This window comes from Suricata suricatta, chromosome 8 (assembly GCF_006229205.1).
Source record: "Suricata suricatta isolate VVHF042 chromosome 8, meerkat_22Aug2017_6uvM2_HiC, whole genome shotgun sequence".
In the NCBI taxonomy this organism is placed as follows: domain Eukaryota; kingdom Metazoa; phylum Chordata; class Mammalia; order Carnivora; family Herpestidae; genus Suricata; species Suricata suricatta.
The window spans coordinates 140,534,806-140,561,272 of NC_043707.1; the positions used below are offsets into that span (position 1 = coordinate 140,534,806).

Here is a 26,467-nt window from a genome sequence, read left to right on the forward strand (position 1 = left end):
GGGCTGCTCAGCGCCTCCCCGGCTCTGTGAGCGGCTTTGCCAACCAGACTCGCGAGGGAGGCCACCTGCTGGAAGGACACCCGGGCTCCCGGTCAGAACCAGCCGCCCCCCCCAGCGGGCCCGCATCTCTGCGGCGCGAGACCTTGAGCTCTCCTCCGAGCCGGCTGTGACATCTGCAACCCCCGCTGACCCGTGAGTCACGCCAAGCGTGACACGTTCACTTCATCCTTCTACCGAGGACTTTAAAAAACGGGCTTTACACGCCACACCCGCCTGCAGGCTGCCAGGCGTTACCCAAGCGCTCAGGGCACAAGACCACCCGCACCCCTGCTCTCCCGGGGCCCACAGCCCGTCGGGGAGACACGCACATAGACATGGCCCAGGGCAGGCGGCCAGGAGTCCGGTGCTTCCAGACAGACTGACAGATGCTGTGGAAATGAGAGGCTCATGTGACATGCAGCGTTAATTATTCCTGCGATGTGTCGTCTCCCCCTCCCCCCGAACTCTGTAAACAGACCTTCTAAATGTCAGGGTGCAAAGCGGTTTGGCAGTGGTGGTGTCACAGGGTCACAGAGAAACACCGAACAGACAAGTGGCGCACCCGGGCCCATGCCGTGCGGCCACCGCTGGGGACAGACAGGGCTATGATCCAGGCAGCAAAGCTGGGAGTGAGGTTGTAAGTCTGGCTCCGCATCCCCGTCCCCACGGTTCGTGCAGCGAAAGTAACCAAAACACAGCGCCTGGAATCTCGCCATTCAGGAAGGATAGGGTTGGGACGGGCTGCCTGCCCCTGGGCGGACTCCGTGATTCCCAGAGCCTGCGGCCAGCGCTCAACTGACGCATGGAGAGAATGTACCAGAACACAACAAAGGGAATCTGTGACTGCCGGGCCTTTCCGGAAGCTCTGGGGCAAGAGGGTAGGCAGGAGGGGCCGGGCCACCTGGTGGCAGGGTGGAGGGAGCCCAGGTGGGGCCCACATCATACTGCAGAAGCAACTGGGAAAGTAACCGAAGAGCTTCAGAGCAGGAGGAGGATGCTGTAGGTCTGCGGCTTCAAAACGTGGCTGAGCTGCGACGTGGGGGGACAGAGCCCGTGGCCCCAGAGCCCGTGGCCCCAGAGCCCGTGACCCCAGAGCCCCTGCCTCCAGAGGCCTTGACCCCAGAGCCTGTGACCCCAGAGCCTGTGACCCCCAGAGCCTGTGACCCCAGAGCCCGTGGCCCAGAGCTCGTGGCCCCTGAGCACATGACCCCCAGAGCCCGTGGCCCCAGAGCCCGTGGCCAGGGCTCCAGCTGGAGAGAAGGGAGGAATCTGGGACCACTGAGGACATGGATCAGTGAGACAAGGGAAGGAAGGGAACAAGGACAGATTAGGGGGCAAAGGTCAGTTATCCTGGGTGCTTTGGACACACAGGCGGCAGCCAGCACAGGCGGGACTGGGACCTGAGGGGCAGGAGGGCGCTGCAGACGGACGTGGGGCAGTGCGAGTCGCTGGCCTGATTCACAGCTGAGCTGAGTTACCACGAGCAGGACACTGTCTTCCCAAGAAAGGCCTGCTGGCAAGGCTGGCGCTCGGCTGGGGTCCCGGGCTCGGCGGGCGGCAGCTCCCTCCTCCGGCGCAGGGAGGCCGGTCCTGCTGTGCATCAGCGTGTGCTTTCTGCTGAGCACCTGCCCGCCTTCCGGGAGCCCGGGGCTCTGCGCCGCGCGGGTGGGGGTGCCCGCTCAGCCCCCAGTAGAAACCCGGAGCCACCACAGTTCCTCACTGGACGACCACGTGTGTCCTCTGTGACTCGCTCTTGGAATCTCCTGCCTGCTCCTCTCCTGACTTGGCCCCAGGCATCTCGTTCCTTTGCCAGTTTTGCTTTACGCCCTTTCACAACAAGAAATCCCCACCTTGAGTCCTATTATTCGGTGGTCCCAGGAGTTCTCCTGCTAAATCATTGAGCCTGGGGCTGGTCTTGAAGACCCCCACACAAAACGTAGTCAATAACTTTTCAAATAAACAAACTGGGTGAGTTCAAGTCAAGTAGCTGAAAAGAATTATAAATATATACTGACTATCCTAGACTGGTAGTGTTCAAGCCTGTTATTAACTTTTTTTCCTGTGAGAGCCAGCGGGCACGCACGGGGCAGGGACAGAGGGAGAGGGAGCGGGGGGATCTTAAGCAGGCGCTAAGCCCAGTGTGGAGCCCAGTGCAGGGCTCGACCTCATGACCAGAGATGAAGTCAGGAGTCAGACGCTCAACCAACTGAGCCACCCAGGCCTTTTCTAACAGTACGATTCCTATATATTTAACTTTATAAGAGAAGCTGTTGGCACTTCTTTATTTATTCTGCTTATCGGTAAGATCTAGAAGCACAGAGACCCACCTCCTGCCCACAGTGGCATCTCAACACCTGACCCAATGCCAATACTCCTGGACTCAACCCACTGGGACGTTTCCGTTAAATATTTGGTAAGTCCACTGAAATAATTTAAGTTCAAATGTATATTTACTTACTGTGACACCAGCTAAAGGGAATAACAAAGCCAGTCTGACGAGCCAAGAAACAACCTCCTACTGGCAACTGAGAGGACCCCACGGCCGACAGTGGAAACCTCATGCCAAGTCAGCTTCCACACGGCTCGATTCGGCGGCGCAGACTCAGAAACACGCTCTCCGTCTTACCGACTTGTTGTCTGGAAGCAGGAGTGGAGGCCGACCAGGAAGGGGTTGCTGGACGCCTGCTCAAACACGTGCTTCTCGGTCTGCACCCAGTCGATATCCTGAAATAGGAACCAGGGCGTGTTAATGAGGCTCCTGAACACCCTTCATCCTGGAGAAGGGGAGGCAAGAGAGAAGTGTCTCTCACCTCTGCTGGAGGAAGACCATGCACACAGGGAGGGAGAATGCCCGTTAGGAAATAATCACCCCCACCATCCCCGCCGTGCCCTCCACCATCATCACCCTCATCACCGCTGTCATCCCCATCCCCACCCCCAGCATCATCTCCGTCACCATCACCACCAGCACCAGGGGAAGCTGCAAGGTCAAGTTACTCTCGAGTCATAATGAGGCCCCAGCTCTGACTCCATTCCCGCCCCGAAGGCGGAGCTAGACGAGGCCCCCAAGCTTCCAGGTTAAACCAGCGGCCGTGGAAGCGGAAGCGAGAGGGAAAGGGTGTGTCCAGGGTAGCACCGCCTGCCCCTGACGGTTTCTGGAAAGCAGCACACTCTCAGTGAGCACTCTTCAGTGGGCCCAAGACCATGTCGGGTTCGTCCTCCTGGGGCTCGGTCCGGAGCCCCTTCCCCTGCAGACGCCCTGGGCGCGCCGGCGTCAGACCTGCACTCCACGCAGAGCACGCCCAGCCAGCCTCTCCCGGAGCTCCAGGCTCGCCCAGGCGATGGGTGCTGGGTGGTGCCAGTGGGCACCTCGCTCTGCAGAGGAGGCCCTTCCACAGCGCCCAGCCAGCCCCGCCACCCGCACTCCAAAGGGCTCTGGCTCCCCAGGTGCCCAGGTGAAAACTCTGGTGGGTGGCCAAGACTCCCCTCCTCTCCCCTCCCCTCCCCCAGAGTCCAGCCGCCAGGCTCCCTCGGCTGCTGCAACAAAGCACCACGGACCTGGGGCCTGGAAACTTCCACACTCGTTCTCTCTGTTCTGAGCCAGACGCCTGACATCGGGGTGAAGCAAGGGGGAGTCCCGCCTCCTCTGTGCCTCCATCAGCACATCGGTGTCGCGGGGTGTCTGTGCTGCCTTCTGTCCGTCTGTGTCAACTCTCTCTGCCTTTCTCTCGAAGGACCCTTCTCACTGGATTCAGGGCCCACCCACCCGAATACCCCAGGATGACCTCCCCAAGATCCTAACCCAACAGCATCGGCCAGGACCCCATTTCCAAATCAGCTCAGATTCACAGGCTCTCGCGATTAGGAGGCAGATATATCTTTTTTGGGGCCACCATCCACCCCACTGCAGGGCCCTCCACCTGACGTCCACGGCCCAGTCTCACGGTCACGGACACCAGGGTCTCTCAGATGCAGACACGCACAGGCGCGCACTCGGCTCCCGCTCACGGACTCCTAGAGTCAGGCCCTTCTCGAGAGACCACCTAGAAGTCCCGCCTCCACACCCTGGGCCACTGGGGACGGTGTGAAGATGCAAAGAATGAACCAAAGCAGTTAAGTCTCTCCTAAGTGCCTTTTCTTCTAATTCTACAGACTCGACCTCACACACTCCACTAACTGTCCAGGGGGCCAGGGGGCCGGGAGGGGGCGTCTGGAACCATCCCGCAGGGCTGCTGGCCAGCAGCGAAGACGTCAGGAAGCCACTGCTTCTCCCAGCCGCAGCCTCCTCCCCTGTGAGCTGAGCGCTCAGGGGCCAGTTGCGCAGTCCGCGCACTGCATGAGGCACCCTGCTAGTAGGGCAAGTAAAAGCTCCAGTTCATCCCCACCTTTTCCCTCCAAACCGCGAGCCGGGCCGGGGCAGGGCAGCCTTCCTGAGTCCGCCGGTGCCACAGACACCAAGCTGGGCTGCTACAGGGGCTGGAAACGACAGCCTGACTGCTCCCGGGGAGCCCGAGAGAGAATCCGCACTCGGTGTGAGACAAGGATCAGACGGCGTGAAGCCAGAGGCCCAAGGAGATGTGCCACATCGTTACTCATGACGGAACACAAATCGCCGCCCGCGGGATGCCCCCGCTCCCGCCAGGACAGCGGTAATCCGAACCCGGAAAAGGCCAATTCCGGACAGGACGCGCAGACACTGGGCCCCTCCCGCGGCCGGTGGGGACGGGAAAGGGTGCGTCTGCTGCGGGCCGGCTCGCTGGCTCCTCGAGCAGGGAGCAGCAGGGACCCGCTGGCCTGGTCACTCCACTCCTGGGAAAGCCCCCGAAGACCCGGGAACGGGGCAGGGACACACGCCCGCACGTGGACGCCACAAGGGGAAGCGATCCAGGCCTCGACCGACAGGGAGCAGGGAAGGTGAGTGCGGTCAGAAAGCAGAGTCCTGTTTAGGCATAAAAATCAACGCGGGTCTGATGGACGGACCTCGAAAACACGCCACACGGCAAGACGAGCTGGACACAAAAGGCCACACGGGGTTACGACCCCGTTTGCACAGAATGTCGGGCAAAGCGGAGTCGAGACAGGAGGCGGGTGGACAGGAGGCAGCGGGGGTCCCTCTGGGGGTGGAAGTGGCGGGGACGGAGCGTTCTGTCAAGCGCATCTTGCCTCCCTGACAGGAGGCGGCGAGGAGGCCCGCCGGGCTCACCTCGTCGTCGTGGACCAGCTCCTTCTTCACCACCTTCATGGCGTACATCTGGTCGTTCTTCTTCAGCCGCACCAGGAGCACCTTGGCGTAGCTCCCGCGCCCAATGACCCGAATCAGGTCGAAGTCCTGCAGCCCGAGCCCCTGAGATATTTTGATTCCGTCCATCCCGTCGATGACCGGCTTGAGGTCCTGAGGACGAGAGAGAGCGTGGGAAAGGGCCGCCTCCACCCGCCGAGGCCGGCAGTCCCTGCCCGCGGCCTGGAGCTCCGGCTGCTCACAGACCCCCGACTCTGCGGCCCGAAGACCGCCCCGGACCCGCCGCTCCGAGAGCCATTTCCACAGACCGCGGCCCGGGGGCCAGCCACAGGCGGCCCCTCCCTGAGCGTGTGGGCACCCGGGCCCGGCCTCGCCCCACGGCCCCCCTGGGGGCTACAGAGCCGAACTGGCCGGTGCCTGCGAAGCCTGGGCAAGGACGCCCGCACAGGGGACGAGAGAATGGCCAGCCGGTTAAGGACAGAAGCCTCCTCCCAAGAACCCCTTCAGGAGGGGGCATCTGTGGGCAACCAGGCGCTCCTGACTCAGGGAGCGGCCAGCAAGGAAAGTCAGCGAGCCCGGGCGCCCGTCGTCAGGGCCTCTGGGAAAGCTGCGGCCCTCGTCCGCCGGCGGCGCTGTCCCGAGGGCTGTGGACGGAGACGGCGAACCGCAGCCTGTGGGGCTTCTCCCAGCTCCCTGGAGCCCTCCGATGCCTCGCTGCCCACCCAGAGCTGGCCACACGCGGGGCCAGGCGGAAGCTCGTCCGAACCCGCGGAAGCACACAGCGGGGCACCAGAGGGCTTCCCAGGACAGAGGGGGCAGATCGTGATCCTGGGATTTACACCAACACATGGGGGAGTCTCAGCCCCATTCCTGGCATGGAGTTCCCGAAAACCCCGGAATTCCCTACCTCACAGAAAAGGCATCTTTTGTTACGTCAATGAGACGACTTTTGAGAAACCCCAGGTCACCCATTGAGGGGGGTGATCACCAACCCTGTTTATTATAGACAGTCTGAACTCAGCCTCACCCCTGACCTCCGGGGGTTGAGCCCAGGCTCCGATGGCCAAGAACTTCATCAGTCACGCCCCTGTTAGGAGGTCTCCACACAAACCCAAAAGGACGGGGTCTGGAGAGCGCCCGGGAGGAGAGCATGGGGAGCTGGGCCTGGACGGGCGTGGACGCCACACCCCTCCCCCAGCCCGGCCCGAGCGCCTCTCCCACCCGGCCGTTCCCGAGGCATCTTGTATCGGACGCCAGTCATCCAGGAGGGAACATATTTCCCTGAGTTCTGGGAGCCGCTTCAGCAACTTACTTGAGCCCGAGGAGGAGAGGGTCAGGGAACCCCGATTCCCAGGCGCCCACCTAGATGTGTGGGTGGGACCCAAGCCCTTCCCTGTGGGGTCTGGCGCTCGCTCCAGAAGAGGGGGCTGGAAGTAAGTGACCCGTAGGACACTTGGTCAGTGACCCCCAAGACTTGGAGAAGTGCTCTGTGGTGTGGGGGAAGTCCAGCAGGCACATCCAGGAAGGGTGTGATGCAGATAAAATCTGACAAAGCGTGCAGCTCAGGAGCAAGCCCTGGGTCCGCGATGCCATCTGGACAGAGAGGGGGCACCGGGGGATGGAACCCGCAGCAGGTGTGGGGACGCACCTGCACTCCAGAAAGCCCCGGGGACCTCCATAAAGGATGTGCCCCCAGCAAGACTGAGCGGTGACGTGCCAGCAGCCTGTGCTTCTGAGCTGGGTCCCAGACCGGTGCACCCCGACTCACTGCCCCCAACAGACCTACTTCTCCGTACTGCACGCCCCGCCCCCCAGAGCCAGGCGGGCAGTGCCCGTGGGTGCCAACATCCTGCTGCTTCTCGAGGTACCAATTTCCCGTTTCCCAGGAAACGCCTGTCCTGTGACAGGAGGCAGGAGACTGCTGTAGAAAATGCAGGCACTGAGCCTCAGGTGTGAGGGGAGAACCAGGTCACCAGCAAATTCAGCGAGGACCTCTCAATCCCGCTCTGACCTTGGCCTCCCCAGCCATAAACACGCCTGAAACAGGACAAAGGTCAAGGCCAATCCAGGGTGATACCCCCACACGGACCCCGAGGGCCCTGCAGACAGTGGTGGGCGTGCACGTGTTCTAGAAAGACAAGAAAAAGCTAGGGACCCCAGCCACTAGGGACGAGCTCTCCTGCCTTTTCTCAAAGCCTGTGAGCATGGGGTCTCCTCTGTGGAGGTGGGGCCAGCCGGCCGCGGTGGCCCGCGCCACCCTGGACTGGCGTGGGAGCAGCCCCCCCATCAATCGGTGTTGTGGAAAGTTTCCAGTGTGCCAAGCGTGGCGGCTCACCTCCCGAAAAGGTGTGGTCATCACCCAAACCAGACACAAGAGCATTCTGAGGTCAGAGGGGCCTCCCGCCTGGGCTCACAGGGACCTGGCCCCAGGCCCACCTCGCCGAGCGGACTGTGCAGCGAACGCGGCCCCCTCGCGTCTGAGATCCGGCAGCGGCTCCCGGTCTGCTGCACGGGCTTGCTCCCTGTGCACCCAACGGTTCGGAGATTCCTGCTGTGCTAGAGACGGAGCCTCCGTGGGAGTCCACCGCGAACCCCGGGGTGCATCACCCCAGACGTCCGCAGACCATGCCCTCGCTTCCGGTGAGGTCAGACAGGTTAGGATTCCCAAACCTGTCTAGTCCATATTTAAATTTCCATAACTGCCCCGGAAATGAGCTAATGACGTTATTTAAAAACTTGGAAACATCATGAGCCATTTTATATACTCACCTCAGAATCATCTTTAATGTTGTCATGTTTCCGGGTTGAAGAAATATAAGCGACTAGTGGAGAGAGAAAGAAAAAAACGGAACATTCTAGGCATTGTCAGAAACACAGCCTGGCACACGGGCTCCCCGGGCCCCTCGATCCACTGCAGACTCCAGCGGCCCAGGCCAAGCCCTCAGCATTCCTGGCGAGTCGCCGAGTGGCCACACCTGACTATACAGCTGTAAGAAAACGCAGCTTCCTGGCCCCACCCAGACCTGCTGACTCTGCATCTCTGGGGGTGGAGCCTGGGAACCTGCATTTGTGACACGACTCAGACAGATGAACAAATGGATGGATGCATAAATGGGTGGATGGTTGGATGGAGGGACAGATGGGTGGGTGGGTGGATGGGTAGGGAGGTGAGAGGGTGGGTTGTTTCCTTTGTGTGAGGTGCTGTGCTAGATGCTTTATGTTCTGTGGTCTCATTTCATCCTTCAAGGGCTCACCCCCCCTCAAGGGCATAGAGCTCACATTCACACTCAAGGGCAAGGACCCTTCCAAACCCTTGTAATAAATAATCCACAGGCTCTGGGCGCTCAGAGCCAGGCTAGCAGTCCAACCACTATTCAAAACTATTCTCTGAATGCTTCTTAGAATTAAGAAAAGGTCCCCCCACCCCCCCCAAGCCCCATGAAATCCCACAGAAACTCAAGAACCAAGTAGACAGCAGGCGCTGCCATGGGGCCAGCCCCTTGCAGCAGCCTGCCTGTGGTGGGCGCCAGAGCTAGCACCTTCTAGAACTCCCAAAGTTGGCGCTGAGGGAAAACGCCCACCCCGACTCCTACGGCAGCCCCCAGAGATGTGCGTGGCCACAGAAGGCCACCCCACCCTGCCGTCTCTGCCCAGGGACGAGGGGAGGCGCTGGGGCCGCCCCCAGCCCCGCGGTGAGGTGTGGTCAGACAGGCAGGCAAGCAGGGACTGCAGGGCGGCGAGCCCGGGCGCCCCCAGGGGAAGAAAGCAGCCGTACTTCCATCGGTGCTCTCAGAAGGAAGGTCCACGTCGTCCTTGTCATCTACTGCGGGTTCTTGGGAAGGCATGACAGAATCCTGCAGAGACACGGGCATTACAAAGTGACTACTCGGTGTCACGGTGTAGCATCTGGAGACACTGTGTGACTTTCTACAGTCACTGTTCTGGTACGCACACTGTAGCATATGTCCCAACACCCAAGTGCGTCTGGTGACACTGTTGCCCTGGAGATGGGAAGACCCACAGGAAATGCCCCCATTCTACAGGCACGGTGATCACTGAGCACCTCAGCTGTGGCCTTTCCAGCAGGTGCTTTAAAAAGCAGGGCATCCGTCCACAGCTCCTGGCAGCCTCCCCGCGCCCCACCGCTGCACCAGAGTCCCAGGAGGCTGACGTGCCCCCGCCACAGCCCCCCCGCTGGCGGACACTCATCCAGGCGTCGGCATCCGTCAGCCCCTGACTGACGACACTGTGGGCTGCCGGGCACCTATGGAGTCACAGGGTATGTGCACCCTTCTGGTTTTTGGCAGGCGTAGCCGAAAGGACTTTAGAAAGACGGTGCCATTCCCCCGACACCAGCGCACGGAGGGACCCCCTCCCCAGCGGGGGGGGACAAGGTCTGGACTCTGTCCTTGTCCCATCGGGGGGGACGGCCAGAGGCCTGGGAGCACACACCGAGCCTGGACGCTCAGTAAGGAAACGGACAGTGTGTGGAAGGGCCGGGGGGCTCTCAGTCCAGGATCGCGGGCTGGTGGCAAGGGACACTGGGCACACAGGGCTGTGTCCTGGCTGCTTCATGCCTGGGGCACCTTCCTGCCAGGTGACAGAGGACCCCCCCAGGGGGGCTGCAGCCCACGAGGCTCCGAAAGAGGGAGACAGAGGGCCACCGGGGTCGGTGTGGGCCGTGGGCTTGAGGCTGCCCCCGCCCCGGGCCCGGCCCCCACTCACCATATGCCTTTTGCAGGTCAGCGGGACGAGCACGTGGCAGCGTTTATGGACCAGCAGCTTGCAGTTGACGCACCTGTAGCCCTGCCCCGCGAGGCCCCATATCCTCTCGCTGCACCGGCCGCAGTACGCTCTCTGTAAGGACAGCCGCGTCAGGCAGGCCCGCGCCCTGGAGCCCGCACCACGCCTCCCTGCAGCTTCGCGGCCTCCCCAGAAGACGATGGGGAGCTAGGACGAGAGGGGGCCCAAGCAGCTGGTCACATCAGGGCACCAGGCTCTGCCCAGCCCAGGGGCCGCTGCTCTGGCAGGGGTGACAAGGCCCCCCTCGCTGGCAGGGACCTGAGGGGTGTCGCAGCCCTTGCCGGGCCGTGTGTGGAACGTGGGGGCCATCTGGGTGCGGTGACCTGGCTGAGGGGGCGTGCAGGGCGTCCACACGCCTGCCCCGGACGACCTGCCTGGCATCACGTGTCCTATGTTGCCCTGCTGGGGGCGGACTGCAATGACCTTGGGTTTTTGAGTAGTTTAAAAGGTTTTTAAATAGTCAATATTTGTTCTTCAAGTTCTAAATATTTGAAATTAATGGTAAGTATCAGCTTGCTTGGCGATGTTTTCCTAATTCTTGGCGTTGAAAGTGTACGAAGACAAAGGCGTTCAGAAACCCGGTCACGCGTGCATCAGGTCACGCATGTGTCAGGCGGTGCGTCCGCCAGGTTCCATGACCATCTTTTTCTAGCTCGAACTCGTTTGCAGAGTTTAGCTCTCGTTTGCCACTTTTAACACGTTTCCTTCTTTCGAGAGAGTCTTCAGTCCTGGAGAACACCGCGGAATTCATTTATGACGGCGTCCTCTGAGCGCGTGGACGGGGCGTGGTGGCGCGGGTGGACCGTGTGCCCGTGCTCAGGGCACCAAGAAGCCAACTCTTCACCAGCAAAGCACCGAACTGGGAACCAGGGCCTGAGGGGGCGCGTCTCCCACACAGAACGTCAGGTCTCGGTCACGGCTCTGTGGCCAGAGCCCGGGCCAGTCCCAGCACACAGGCGCCAAGGTTCTCTCACTCACTCTCTCTCTCTCTCTCTCTCTCTCTCTCTCTCTCTCACACACACACACACACACACACACACACACACACACACACCCTTCGTCACTTTTAACTCTGGAAACAGGAAAGAGAAGAATTTATTCCAAGCCCTCCGTGTTGTCTAAACACCCGTCCCGCGAGCTGGCGGACACGGACCGTGGGCCCAGCCAGGGCCCGGCCTGGAGCGCAGCGACGGCAGCGAGAGTCCACGGGGGCCCCAGCTTCTCCGGACAGGCTGCCACAGGCGGCAACAGGCTCCTGAGGTAAATGCTTCTGGAGACGTGTCACTGAGAAAGGAAACAAACCTGAACCCGAGCCGCCAGTCTCTGAATCCACCCGCATCGACCCATCGACGGGGTAACGACACTTGCAGTCTCCCGACGCACCACTCAACCGGCTCCTCGCTCGTGTGTCCGTCGTCTGTCCCAGCGCTCAGCCACACGAGCCCTTAGCTGCGGTCTGAGCCGTCGGTCGGGGCTTCTGCTGCTTCTTGCTCGGACGCCCGGTCTCCACCGCGCTTTGTGTGACTGTGAGCCCAGGGGTCTCTGCTGGGTCACCCGTGGGGTCCTCTGAGGCGGCAGGTGCTCAGGACGACGGTTCCTGCCTCTTCACACAAGGCGTGGGAAGCCGCTGCCGCCCCTGCGGCGGGGAAGCTGCCTTGCTCCCCCTGCATCTCCTGGATCCCGCTTCCTGCCCGTGCGGGCGGGAGGGCATCTCACGCTCGGCCCCAAACCCGCTCCTCCAGCCGGTGCCGACTGCAAGCTTCCAGCCCCTGGGCAGGCAATCTACAGCTGTGGGCCGGAGGCGGCCCACCGCCTGTGTTTTATACATAAAGTTTCACTGGAGCAGGGCCTCGCTCACCTGTTTACCCACGGCCTGTGGCCAGGACACGACGGGGGGCTGGCGGCTGCACCAGAGCCCTTGGGGCCACAGAGCCTAAGGCGCCGGCTCTCCGGCCCTGAACGTGGATTCAGCACGAAGTGCTTCTACCGCCTGTTCTAGTCGCTTGGACCAAAAAGCTTAGGGGAAATCCTTGACTGGCATTTACCGGAGACGCTCATGCCCCGGACGTCCAGGGCCAGGCTCTGACCGTCATCCCGTCCTGCCGGCGGGGCCTTGCCCGAGACCTGGTCCGTGCCGCCCCGTCTCCTGTTCCAGGTCGGAGGTTTTCATTTCTTCTCCAAAACCTCACTGGCTCTCTCCCTTCAGTTCACCAGAGGAAACTCTTCTCATTGTTCTAGAAGAAACATCACGTCAAGGGTGGACGAAGACCCAGGAGGGTGTCTCAGCCGGACGGTCCGCTCAGGCTCCGCCCACGAGTCACGAGGAAGAACTGAGGTCTCGGGAGCTTCTCACAGCCACGTGGGGGGCCTGGCTCACCGGGGCTCTGCAAACAACCTTTCAAGTGACAGGTCGAGGGGACGCGCAGAGAGCCGGCCTCCAGGGTCCGGGTACGACACGGGACGCTGAGCCAAAGACAGTCAGGCGGGAAATCAAAACGGGCAACGAATTCTGCGCACGCCTGCCTCCTCGTTCTGTGAGTAACCAAACGATCTGAGGCGAGGGTGTTTGGCCGGCCCCCTCTGCCCTCCCGTGAGCGGGTAAACCCACTCAGGCGCTCTGGGGACCGCTGGACATGTGCAGTAGGGCGCCCTACGGGGAGGAGAAGCGTTTTCTCACTGGTTTGGGGGCGGGGGCAGCAGTGTCAGGGTCTGCGCCCGGTGATCAGAGAGACGGGGTCTTCTTCTAAAAGGTGCAGGGGCAGCGGGAACGAGCCAGGCCCCTGTGCTGCCCGGGCCCCGGCCTGTCCTGCTGGGGGGGCGGGCTTCGTCTTGGACCGGTGAGCCAGCTGTGGCCAAGGAAACCGCGTTTCACTGAACGTCAACATGGGGGAGTGGGGCTTCCAGAACCTTCCGTGATGTCCCGAGAGGTGGCCGGTCCGGTCTGGCTGAGGCCCCTCCTGTCCAGGAGCAAGCCCGAGCCCGGATGTGCAGAAGGAGAAGCGTCCCGGGCGCAGAGCTGGCTGGTAACACCAACACGGAGGGGTGGCAGGGCCCTCGCATCCTGGGAGCTGGGATGTTTCCGTTCCTTCACGTTGCTGGCAGCCAGGTTTCATCCTGTCTGGTGCCTGACCCCAAAGCACCCCGTCCACACCCAGTCAGTCCAGCCAGGGATGTGACGAGGCCCGCTCTTCACGCAGCCTCACCGCTGCCCGCAGGCACTCACTCGCTCGGTGAGGCCGGAGCTCCCCGGGACATCCCACAGCCCGGCCCCAGCCCCGGCCCCCAGCGTCCTTCTCACTCCTGACAGACACGCCCCATTCTTTCCTGGTCCCTACAGTCTCCTGGAGAGGTCTCCCTGGCTGGCCTTCCTCCAGTTATTAATTACAACAAACAACAAACCGTGTGCGAGTCCCCAGGGGAGGGGGCGGCACTCAGAGCAAGGGCTGCAGGGACGCCCGTGAGCCGAGACAGAGGGTGAGGCAGAGCAGGGGGAGGGTGTGCAGGGCGCGGCGCTCAGCACGTGCAAAGGCCTTCAGGCTGCAGTGGCTGGATGGTGTCCCCCGAATCCACGTCCACTCAGAAGCTCCCAATGTGGCCTCACTTGGAAGGAGTTTTTGTAGTGGCGCTTAGTTAAAATGGAGTTGGGTTGCGGCGGGTGGGCGCTAGCCCTGACGGTTGTCCTTAGGAGACGACAGAGGCTTCAAGGGGGGCGAGCAGATGTCAGATGGGGCAGCTCCTGACCCAGGACGAGCCCCCACGGGAGCCCAGCCCCGCTCGCGCCTCAGTCCGGGCTTGTGGCTCCACAGCGGGGAGCAGAGGGCTTTGCTTACGGCCCCGTCTGCGGCGTGGGTTCCGGCGGCCCCGGACACGCAGGCGCGCCCCCCACTTCCACAAGGCCACACAGACCTTCACTACCAGGGAATGTGACCGCGTCCCGCAGAGAAACGACGGACGGAAAGGGCCCGGCGGTGTGGTGTGGGGCCCCTGGGGCGCACGCGGCGTGGCCGGTGTCACCCGGCACCGCGACCCGAGATGCACAGACTGCAGCCGTCCAACAGCCGCCGCGCACAGCCCAGGCCCGCCCAGAGCCTGGCTCCGGCTCAGTTCTGGAAGCGGCCCCTGCGGCCCCAGGCCGGGCCGGCGAGCGGGGCCCCGAGGGCACTCACCCGGTTAAAGCGCTTGGCCTGGAAGAGGTGGCCGTTGGCGCGGTACAGCTTCCTCCATCTTCTGGCCCCGCGGCGGTAGATGGACTCTGGGGAGGACAGGGGGGAGGTGAGCCTGCGGCCGGCCGCCCACCAGCCCCGCCCACGGGGGCTGAAGCGACCGGGTGCCCGGCCACACGCTGACGGAGACCCACCGCCTCCCTGTTTTCCCTTCCAGCCTCCTCCTCTGGGCGCGGAAGCCAGGCCCCCTTTCCCACACGGGGACGCGGTTCAGACGGGCCGGGAGCTCCCGCCTTCCCGTCCACGGAGGGGCCGCGGCTGCCCCGCGGAGTCCACGGCCAGCCGGGCGACCCGCCCGCCCGGGGTCCCCAGTCCGACAGATCTCGGGGCAGAGGTGGGGCAGAGGCCGGGCCCTGGCGCTGAGCCGGGCGCTCCCCAGCACATGGCTCCAAACACACACCAACACCGCGAGCAGCGAGGACGCCGCGGAGCAAACAGGCCGGAGCGGGTCGTGTAACTAGAAATGTGGGTTTTATTCTTCCCTGAAAGTGCTCGTAACTCGCTCCTGCCGACCACGCCGAGCAAAGGCGGGGACACACAGGACACTCAGGAGACAGCGGGAAGCTTTGTGCTTTCATAAAGTCCGCATGAAAGCCACTTTCGGAGCCGTGGAGGAGCCGCGCTTACACACCGGTGTGGAAACTCTAACGGAATGTTTTTAAAACAAGCAAATTACCAGCTCTGGCTGGACGGCGCCAAGACGGCCCAGAGTCACCGCCAGGCCTGCGGCCCGCCCCTCTTCGAGCGGGAGCCCGAGGAACCAGAAGTCGGATTCCTCTGCAGCGGGAGCCCCGCGCTGCCCAGGGACCCCTCAGCGGTTCCCCGCCGCAGGCTCTCAGCAGGGCCAGGCGGGAGGGGGCGCCAGCCTTCACCCTCCTGCTCCCCCGCCGCGAGTTCACACCTGGGCTTCAGGCCTGGGGTCCCCGGAAGGCAAGTACCCCCCTCAGGAGTCCCCGGTGACCCCAGGGCCTCTGCCCAGCTGACAGCGTGCGTCCTGCCACACCCAGCCCTTCCTGGCCGCCTGGCTTGATTCGGGGCACGCCTGGCTGGCGGCGGGTCCATGCTGACGTCCACAGGACAGGCCGTGCCCCCGCATGGTGTTCACATCCCCTGACCCTGCACATAGCATTCACGACCCCCAGGTGTCGGGCAGAGAGAAGGCGCCAAGTGACCGGCCCAGACCGGGGGGACACAGAGACACAGAGGGAACCGAGCTGGCCGGAGGTAGACACGCCAGCACTAGGTTTCTTGATGCCGCACACTTGCCACACAGAAGTCTAAACTACAGGCAACTGGATAGCCTTCAAATTTGGTTAAAGCCGCCCAAAATAAGACACACAAGGATGTCCTGGCAGAGGCCAAGGGGCATTAGGGAGCGTACAGTGGGCAGGCATGCTCACCGAGGGGACAAGACTCAGGGCTGTATACAGCCCCCACAGGCCCCACTCCACATGCAGCTCTGTCCCCCCCCCCCCAAAACTAGAACTTACACATGAGGAGCAAATGACAAGAAATTCTATAAGGAAATGTAGGAGAAGATCTTACTAATATGAAGGCTAGAAAAACTCTGAAAACACAAAGGGCAGTAGAAAAAAGAGGAAGTGCATCAAAACAACCACGTGTGTCCATCCAGAGGCCACCATGGAAGCAAAAGACACTCGGCCTGCGGTGTGAGCACACACACCGTGACGCTTCGTGACTCAGGACGCACACACAAGTTCCAGAAGTTAACAAAGGAAAAGCATGAACAAAAGACAAGAACAGGCATTTCGCAGAAGTCAGACAGTGGATGAAAAGGACCAGAAGCCCCACCTCCTGATTGTTCGGGGAAACACAATCGCACCTCGGGCATCGCTCATGCCTGAGCGGTGGGCGCAGGTTAATCTCCCACAGCCACCTAGAAGCTGCTCGTTCTCTGAGAGGGGGGCTAGCTCAGGACCAAAAGTACTTGCAGGGATGAACATTTGCTTCCTCCATGACCTAGCGATTGCCTACTCCTTGGTCAAAGCCCAAGAGAAACTGTTGCATGTGGGCCTGGGGACATCCAGGAGAGTCTGAAGACGCCCCGGGCCACAGACCGTAGGCTGGGAAGTGACACAGCGAGTGCATGGCTGCCACAGACCAGCCAGCGGTAACGCCCGACCTAAGCCACCCTTGGCAAACCAAACTGCCTAGGGGTGCCTGGGTGGCTCAGTCGGTTAAGCATCTGGCTTCGGCTCAGGTCATGATCTCAGTTTGTGGGTTCACACCCTGTGTCGGGCTCTGGGCTGACAGCTAGCACAGAGCCTGGAGCCTGCTTCAGATTCTGTGTGTTCCTCTCTCTCTGCCCCTCCCCTGCTCGTACTCTCTCTTTGTCTCTCAAAAACAAATAAAAAACATTAAAAATTAAAAAAAAAACCAAACTGCCTAAAAAGTCAATATAAAATGAGAGATTGATAAAAAGGGCTTTGGGAACTGGTCCCACCCTCAGACAGCTACCAAACCAGCAAAACCAACAATGAATTGTTTTAGGATCCACAATCACGAGATGAAATTGTTCCAGTAAGTGAAAGGCCAATGCCAAGTTCAGGACAGTGTGGCCTCTGGGAGGCAGGACACGGGCGTGGGCACGGGGGAAGCTCCATCCTGGCTGGTGCTACAGGCACACTGTCCACTGAAGTCCGTGAACCACTTGTTCCTGAGGTACCTCGATGTCACATGAAGCCATAAACAAGATGTACAAACAGAGTGAGGGGCAGCATAGCAACAACATGGCTACAAACTAATTTCAGATACTTTCCCCTCAGACTCATTTTGAAATAATTCTATCATTTTTTCTTTAAGGACTCACTTCAAACTTTTTTTGGGGGGGAGGGGGGAGCAGGTGCCGGATTTTATTTTAAATAAAGCAGATCAAATTTAAAAGAAGAAAGCTCTGCGTAGGCAAAGAAAGGCCCTGTCCTCTGCCCCAGTCCTGCCCAGAGGCGGCCCCTGCGCCCCTCACCGCTGGCCGACGGGAAGTAACCCCAGAGGTCCGTCCTGGGCTGTGTCCTTCCACGCCCACCACTGCCCGCCTTTAACTAGAGACTGAGTGTGGTTTCCGGAACGTGCATGGGTGCTTCTTGGCAGGGGGTAAAACATGATGGTTCATTTTGTACTTGGCTGGGCTCGGCCAGGGCACCCAGATGTGCAGTCAGACATTGTCCTGGATATTTCCATTCGGGTGTTTTTGGATGAGACTGACATTTAAATCAAAGGAATAGGAGGCCTGCATGTGTGGTGGGCCTCATCCAATCAGTTGAAGGCCTGAAGAGAAAAAAAAAAAATGACTGGCGTCCTCTGAGCAAGAGGGAATGCGGCAGCAGGTGGACCTTAGACTTGAACGGAAGCACAGGCTCTTTCGGGCCCTCTGTCTGCCTACCCTGCAGATGTGGGACTTGGCCGCCTACCTAACTGCACCAGCCAATTCCTGACACCGTTCTTTTTCTCCAAACACACACATCCTGCTGCTCTGGTTCTCTGCAACTCTGACTCACAAGGTCTCTTGGGTGGTGTTTCCCTCACCCCATCCCGAGCAGACAGGAAGCTGTTTTTCAGAGACCCTGGGGCTCCCGACCCCAGGAAGGCCCAGCGTCCGACGCACGGCCTCAGGCAAAGGAAGGGAGCCCCGGGGGTTCTGCTCCACGCCCAGGTCAGGAGAGCCGTAAAGAACCACAAGGGAAGGCGGGGACACTACATACTCTGCAGTCTGACGCGATTCAGATAAACAGAGTCCCCGCACCACCCGCCCACAGCTCCCCTCAGGCCAACACCTGCCTGGCCTCCGACCTCCCGCCCAGCCGGCTTCCCTTCTGACACGCTCGAGGGGAGGAGCGGCGCAGACCACACGCAAGCAGGCCGGGGCCCCGCTGGTCAACGTCGCACGAGAGCGTGGAGCCTTCGTTAGAGCCGAAGAACCGACACTGGTGCCCCGTCACCCACTAGGGCACACGCTCTGTTCCACTTGCTCGGCTTTTCCCTGCTGTGCCGGTTCTGGCCCAGATGACACCCTGTCCCGCCCGGCATGTCGTCCGTCCTCGGATCCGCTGCGGGTGGCGGTTTCTTAGGCCAGAGTGGACGACCTCGCTGGCTTCAGTCAGACACCGCGGCGCTGGCCCCTCTGGGGGTCGGCCCGGGCTTCTCTCTGACTGGACTGGGATTAGCACGTCCTTGACTTCTTAAGTGTCCTTCCTGGAAGGCAAACACCAAAACCCCCCGGACGTTCCAAGCTCAGAAGGTTCCCCACGTGCAGGGCTGCATGGGGCCCACGCGGCCTCCTGGGCCCCTGAGCTCAGCGGTGACGACGGAGGCCCTGGGCACCCGGCAGTCCCCTCCCCTCGCAGGCCACAGCCATCGGCCTCACGGGCCACTGGCTCAGACAACAGTCACGTTCGCAGAGTCTGTGTTTCCACCCGGAAGGTCACAGCCCTTCTTCCTGATCTGAAGTGACAGGCTCGGTCCACAAGGAAGAAAAGAGCACGTGCGTGCAGGGCGGCTGCTCCGGGAACAGCACCGGCCCTGCGGACTCGCCTCGTCCCCGTGGAGCTCGGCCCACAGATGCGTGGGGGCCCTCGTGCTCGCACAGCGCCCGCCCACAGCCCCGGGGCTCGCCGGCCTCTGTCTCGGCCGCGCGGTCAACCCTCCCAGGCGCCGTGGACGTGGACTTGGGTGGAGCCGGCCGTGGGCGGCGCTGGGTGCGTGCGGGCCCCCCACCCCCGTCTCCGGAGCTCTGTGATCAGGAGGCTGCAGGGAAGCGGCAAGCTCAGTTTCTATGGCGATCGGGCGTCTCGAGGGCGCAGAGAACGGAGCGCGGAGCAGCTGTGCCCGCAGACACGGGGCCGCGCCCGGGCCTCTCTCGGGCACGGGCAGCGGGCCACAACCCGGGGTGACCAGCTCGGCCCCGGGCGGCCCCTGGGAACCAGGCACGAGCGCCCCCACCATGTGGCCTGCTCAGGGTACGGTGACTGGACGGCCAAATGCCCCCAGGGAGAGGGTCCCACGTTGGTGACGTGGCCCCAAGTGAGGCCACAGGGTGGGAGTGGCGTGCGGCCAGGGCTCAGGGCGGAGCGGGCACCGCATCCTCTGGGAGAGTGACCCACCCCGAATCTGTGCCCCCAAGGGCGGGCACCGCCTGGCGCATTCTGTGACACAGAACAGTCATGTCAAAGAGGCATTTCGGGTTACGATGTCTAGATGTCCTGGTCACTCGGTCATCCAGGACCATGTGCAGAGTTGGCACGAGGGGACCAAGGTGGGGGCCGGCGGCCCTTGGGGCTGCTCTCTGCGCCACGTCACCGCACCAGCGTCTGGGCTCCCAGGACTCTCCCCCCGGGTCCCCTGCTCTCGCCGACCACGCACCCCAACGGGCTCCTTCCTCCTGCTCCGCGGGACCTTCTGCAACAGCAGCTGGGGCTTCAGGCGGGACGTCAGCCCGGCAGCTTCTGAGGGACGGACACGCTGCCCCCGTGCCAGGGGCCGGGGCCGTGGGGTGGGACAGGCACAGGACGCAGACCTTGTGTCCCCAAGGGACGTCCCAGGTCACAAGTCTGCACCAGGACGCGCCGCCTCTCAGCACGGTGCTCCCGGCTGGAGGTGAGGGTCCGCGGCGCTGAGCTAGGGAAGGCGGTGGCCTTCTCAGGCCACGTGGGCCACAGCCTTGGTCCCCGCGGAAGGGGTCATGGCCGCCCGGCTCTGCCGGTACAGCAGGGGCCACCCCGTCCCAAGGACCCTGCACAGGACTCGGCCTTGTAACAACACCGCCACGAAAAGTCTAGGTAAGTACATGGAAAACAACAGACCGCTAGACCAGCCCAGCCGGGAGCAAAACTGCTGCCCGCATCTCCTCATCCCTGCCTGCGGTCAGCACCCCCCCGCGGACACCAGGGACACAACAGAAAGCGGACAGAAGACTGTCCTCCTGGAGCTGACAGCAAATGACGATACACACAATGAAGAAACAGGGGGACAGGGGGACGCGGAGGGGACAGCTGGGCAGTGACGTGCCATGGGGGGCGGCCCTCAGGATGGGCACCCCGGACGTGCTCTGGGGCAAGGCTTCACGGCCCACGGCGTGTGTCATCCTCAGGCCTGGGTCCCCTCGCCGGGAACAAACGGGAACACGGCTGCTTCCCGCCGGCCCTTCCTCACCTGCTCCTCAGTCCCCTCCCCAACCTTGGCCCTGCGGGGGCGGGGAAGGCCACTGACCAAAGCAGCCGAAGCAGGGTGGCCCCCAGTGATGTCATGACTGAAAGGGCCTGACCAGGCTGCAGAGAGGAGCCCCAGGCCGGGTGGACACGCCGGGGGCAGCATCCGCGGGCTCTGCCGGGCCCACGGGACACCCCTGCTCCTGGGCGTCCGCCGCAGCACCTGCCTCGGTTCCAGGCTGACCCGCGGCCACACCTGCTGCCAGGCCGGGCTTCTGCAGCTAAAACCGCGTGAGCGCCGCACTCAGCGCCCGTCGGGCCTTTGCCAGCCCCTGCCAGCACGATGCCTTTCGGGCCCTGGTAGGGCCCCGCCCGCCCTCTCTCCCCTGGCCAGGGCAGCAGGGTGGGGAAGCTGGTTCCCGAGGACGGGGCTGCCACGTCGCAGAGGACCCGGAGGACCCGGTCAGCGGCCGGGGAAGGGGATGGGAAGCGCTCCTCTTCCAGAGGGAGAGGCATGAGTGATGGGGACATGCAGGCCGCCCGCTTAGGAGCCCGCCTTGGATTTGCCCTCAGGACCCAGTGGGGTGCGCGCGAGCGCAGGGATCAGGCTGCTGACTTGCCAAACTGAGAAAGGCTCACGTGGATGCCGGGTGACCCCGGGGATGGAGTCCCAGAGCCGGGGCGGAGCACCCGTGGGGGCGCAACCCCTTGACCGCCCCCCTCCCCTCCCCCACCAACCTCCCAGGGGTCCTCACAGCCGCCCCCCTCCCCCTCCCCTCCCCCACCAACCTCCTGGGGGTCCTCACAGCCGCCCCCCCTCCCCGAACGCTCTCGCTGCGAAGAAAACCAATCCTAAGAGGGGTTTTGAGCAGGAAGTTAGAACAGTTCCGCTAATAATTTTATCACAAGATCTTAAAGTTTGGTGGTACAAATCAAGTTTTAACAAAATGGCTGACTGAAGGGCGCCTGGATGGCTCAGTCAGTAAAATGTCCGACTTCGGCTCAGGTCATGATCTCGCGGTTCACGGGTTCAAGCCCCGAGTCGGGCTCTGTGCTCACAGCTCGGAGCCTGGAGCCTCCTTCAGATTCTGCGTCTCCCTCTGTCTCTGCTCCTTCCCTGCTTATGCTCTGTCTGTCTGTCTCTCTCTCTCAAAAATAAACATTAGAAAAGAAAAAAGAAAGCAATGGCTGACCAAAATTTCTCAGAGTCTACGGAAAGCTGTATACAGACTTCCAAATAACCTACTGCAAATAAACTCATGCTGAAAGGGAGTCTTCCCTGGGTGGGGGTTTTCCTCTGTGGATTCGCTTTTAAAAACTGCTCACAGCTGCCCAGCGCCCAGGGCCGCAGCAGGACCAGCCGCCTCGCCCACGACCACCCGGAGACAGAATTCCTGTCCATCTGGGAACCGGTGACGCCAAACAAGGTACGTGTTCTCAGAACACGATGTCGGGCCAGGCCTGGGATGGCCATTCCTGTCCAGGAAGGAAGCAAAAGGTGCTGGGTCCCGAGCGCGCCCACCACGGAGCGGGGCAAGTTCCGCTGGGTCTGGAGGCTGGAGAACAAGCCCCTTGGGGCGGATGCGCTGCCCTCGGGTTGCTGGGGCAGCGCCCTCACCTGGCCCGCGAGGCTCCCTCGAGACCCTGCAAAAAAGGGAGCCATGGAGCAGAGAACCTGCAACCCAGCCTGGGGTGTCCCTTGGGGCATCTGCAGGACCCGAGCTGCACAAGTTCAAGGCCAGAGGCCAAGAAGCCAGGCAAAAAGCACCTGTCGAAAGGAAAAAAACCCCCAAAGACAGCCCCGGTAGAGATTTTATCCTGCTCTTGGTGCCGGGGAAACCAGAGCTGCAGTGACCCCCAGACCTAAGGGGCCGGCGTTACTGAAAGACATACGGGAAATGGGCACAGGGCCAGCCGGAGCTGAACACGGTGATTTGTCCGCACTCCGTCTGCCAAAGTAAAATTAAATGATCTCATAAGGAAAATAACATCATTCAGAGTGCCTGTAGTTTTTCAAACACAACATCTGATATTCAATCAAAAATTACCAGGCAGGCCAAGAAATAGAAGCATACTGAAATAGTCTACAGAAATAGACTCAGGTGATTCAGACTTTCAAATGCATTCAGAAAGATTAGAGGAGAGAATTTCACCACTGAACTAGATCCAGAGAAAAAGCAGCCCTAAAAAATCCTAGAATTTCAGAAATTTAAAAGGCAAAAAAGAGTAATTGAAATTAATAATTCAGGAGAGAGATTTAAAAGCAGATTAGACCAAATAAGACACATCAGTAGAAAATATCCAGATTGAAGCACAGAAGGTAAAGAAAACCGGGATGGAAAAAGAACGCCAAAAAGAGCACCAGAGGCATCTGGGACAGGGTGGGACAGCACGGGTCGGAGTCCTGGGGAGCAGGCAGCGTGAAGAGGGCAGGAGTTGAAAAGATACTGGCTGACATTTTCCAAAAAGACAAAAGATATTATGCCCCAGATCCAAGGAGCTCTGTAACCTTGGTTGGGATAAGTTCAGTACTTCCCTCTCTTCACAGCGCTGCTGAAACAGAAGAACAAAGGCCCCTTTAAAAGCAGCAGAAAGAAGAGAGAGAAAGAAAGAAGCATTACCTTCAAGGGGACAACAAGATTGACAGAAACAACAGAGGCCAGAAAACCATGAACTCCAAGTGCTGGAGGAGCGATCCTGTCTACACCAGTGCACCCAGCGGAAAATACCCGTCAAAAATGAACGCAGAACACATTTTCACGCAAACAAGACCAATTAATCATCAGCAAATCTGTGCCAACATAAATACTAGAGGGAGCATTTCAAACAGAAGAAAAAGGGCCTCAGACATAAGCGTGATCATTCAGGAAGATATAGATGAAGCCCCTCAGAAGGTCACATAAACAGGTGAATCTGAATGAGCATCACTTAAAACAATTACTAGTGATGATTTGTGGGGTTTAAAATATATGTAATATCCACGTGCACGGCAGTAACAGCATGGAATTGATAGGAGTTAAATATAACCCAAGTGTTCTAAGTCCTAAGTGTTCCTTTCCCGGGAAACAAGTATTGAATTTAAGGTACATTCCAAGAACGTGTCTTGTAATTTCTAAGGCAGCCAGAATATTTAAAAAAATATATTTTTAAAAGTATTTCTTAGCAAAGCTAATAACGGGGAGGGTTTGGAATAGTAATACCGAGCCTAAAGCAGGTAAGAAAGGAAGGCGAAAAGGGAACAGATGGGTGGTTGTAAAGTGAACAGTAAGGTGTCAGATCTAAACTGTAACATCAGTATCACACTAAATGTAAGTGGAATAATGCTTCAATTAAAAGACATGGACTGTCAGCCTAAACTAAAAACAACTTCTGCTAGTACGATCCGTTTTCAAAGTATGACACGAAAGAGTCGAAAGTAGAAGGACACCATGGAAACGCACAGGTGCTGGTGTGGTTGTGCTGATGCTGGACAAAGGAGCCTCACAGGCTAACAGTATTTTTCATCTTAAAAATTGATGGTAGAAGTATCAATCTGAAAAGCAGATATCATGATCCTAAATTTGTATGCACCTAATATGGCACAAAATACATACTGAAAAACTCATGAAATTAAAAAGAGAAAGACAAACTCCCAATAATTTAATAGTATCTAAAGATATTAAAGATATTTGAACTATGTCAATAAATCTTCAGACATTTAGAAGTCCTTCAAAACACAACTAAAGATGACAAAAGAAGACGTACAACATTTGGGTACTTGGTTTCTATCTGAAAAATCAAGCAGCATTTAGAACATTCCCACAATGAAAACTTCAGGTTCACGGGGCCTTACTGGTGAATTCTTCTAAATAATTAAGTTAGGAATAACACCAATCTTATGTAAAACCTTCCCAAGGACTTTTTAAAAAAATCTCATTTAACTTAAAATTCTTTAAAGTTTGTTCCTTTTTTGAGAGACAGAGAGAGACACAGCGTGAGCGGGGGAGGGGCAGAGAGAGAGAGGGAGACACAGAATCGGAAGCAGCTCCAGGCTCTGAGCCGTCAGCACAGAGCCCGACGCGGGGCTCGAGCCCACGGACCGTGAGATCACGACCTGAGCTGAAGTCGAACACTTAACTGACTAGGCCACCCAGGCGCCCCAAAAAGCTCATTTAATTTTATAAAGCCAAACTACCTCCCTGTTCAATTCTGACAGTAACATTACAAAAAAGGAGAATTATAGGCCAACCTCTATCACAAATAAAGTTGCAAAAACACCAAACAAAACATTAGCAAAGTGAATCCGGCAAAATATAGAAAAGGTAAGGAAGGCATCGCAATCAAATGGAGTGCAAAAAGGGGGTGTGGGGGTGGGTGACATTCAAGTCAATCAGTTAATGTACCTTATTAATAGACAAAAAGAAAAAAGTATGTCAAGAGATGAAGACAGGAAGCGTTTGATAAAATCTAATACAATTCAGGACAAAAACTTGACCAGGAGTAAGATGGAACCACCTTCATTTAATGGTGGGGATTTACAGAAGAAAAAAATCACTTCACAAACATCCTTAATGGTGAAATTCTGCACCCTTTCCCCAAAGATCAGGAGCAAGAGGATCCCGGCTGTCACCACTTCTGTTCCACGCTGTTCTGGAAAGGTAAAGGCGCCCGTGCCGCAAGGCGACCGCGCAGGGACGGGGAGGTGGACACAAAAGCCATTTGCTGACAGAGGATTGTGGGAGAATCCCAAAGGCGAACGCAGATGCCGTGCTGGCGTTAATATGTGACCGTGACGAGGTCGCGGGACAAGAAGTCCACGTACGACGATTAACACGTTTCTCAGCACGTTTCTATCAACAAATACGTTTTATAGAAAACCATAAAAGTAGCATCACATACGATGGCATCGAAGTGAAACACCGGTGACGTGCGGGGGGCTGCGAGCCGTTGCCGAGGACGTGAAGGCGCACAGAAGGCTCAGTGCGTAAAGACGTCGCTTCTCCCGCGCTGATCTATAAATTCAAATGCAGTCCAACTACGACCAACCAAAGGCCTCACTGGGTTTTGAAAATTTATAAGCCAATCATGAAACCTGTATAGAAATGGAAGAGGCAAAGGGCAGCGGGGTCATCTTGAAGGAAAACAGAACCGGAGGACTGACAACTCCGACACGGACGGATATTATGAGCTGGATCAGAACAGTGGGACGTGGGCACGAGAGATCAGTGCGACAGGAGTCCAGAAACAGGTCCCCACACGGTCACCCGCCTCATGACAAGGCTGCCATGAAACGTGGTGGGAAAGGGACGGGCCTTTCCATAAATGGTCCCGGATTGATGGGTTATCAGCGGGGATGCAAGTGACCTTGGCCCCGGCCTCACAGCACATACAGGATGCTCGCAGGAGTCCCAGGAGCGAGGGCAGCTTGCAGTCGGGGCACGAGAGAGAGCGTGCGGGCCTGGGGGCAGCAGGCACGCGTCAGCACAGTGCCCCGAGATTCCGTCTCTGTCCTCCGAGGAGCGAGGAGGGAGACGGCCGAGTGCAGGAGCAGGTTCGTGAGGGCCAAGACCTCGCGACCAGAACACATGCCGCGCCCCTCCAGACCCACGGACGACGTGCAGCCCATCAGGTTGGGTTGTTTTTTTAAAATTTTTTATGTTTTATTTATTTTTGAGAGAGAGAAAGACAGTAAGAGCAGGGAAGGGACAGAGAGCGAGGGAGACACAGAATCCGAAGCAGGCTCCAGGCTCTGAGCTGTCAGCACAGAGTCTGATGTGGGGCTCGAACCCACGAACCGTGAGATCATGACCTGAGCTGAAGCCGGACGCCCAGCCGACTGAGCCGCCCAGGTGCCCCCAATCAAGTACCCCGACCTGACACTGGGCAGACCTGGCAGGCACGTCACAGAAGCCCCAAAGCACACCTCGGAGGCGACGAGGAGACGCAGGCAATCCGGAATCTGACTCCATTTCCCATCGGCTCCGCGGGCACACGTGAGGAGCCCGGGCCGCCGCCGCCGCCGC

The 26,467-nt window shown here is 59.5% G+C and overlaps 1 protein-coding gene across 2 annotated transcripts in view; it reads right to left on the bottom strand.

Moving 5' to 3' along the window:
- Window positions 1-26,467, bottom strand: part of PRKCZ (protein kinase C zeta) — a 67,894-nt gene that overhangs the window by 10,608 nt on the left and 30,819 nt on the right. The window contains exons 2-7 of one of the 2 annotated variants that reach the window (XM_029948159.1): window positions 14,248-14,333; window positions 10,004-10,135; window positions 9,054-9,132; window positions 8,048-8,100; window positions 5,243-5,431; window positions 2,666-2,763 (exon numbers count right to left, since the gene is read on the bottom strand). In XM_029948159.1, the coding sequence (XP_029804019.1) occupies window positions 2,666-2,763; window positions 5,243-5,431; window positions 8,048-8,100; window positions 9,054-9,132; window positions 10,004-10,135; window positions 14,248-14,333 (637 nt within the window). The remainder of the gene's footprint in view (window positions 1-2,665; window positions 2,764-5,242; window positions 5,432-8,047; window positions 8,101-9,053; window positions 9,133-10,003; window positions 10,136-14,247; window positions 14,334-26,467) is intronic. The other variant, XM_029948160.1, reaches the window with a different exon arrangement.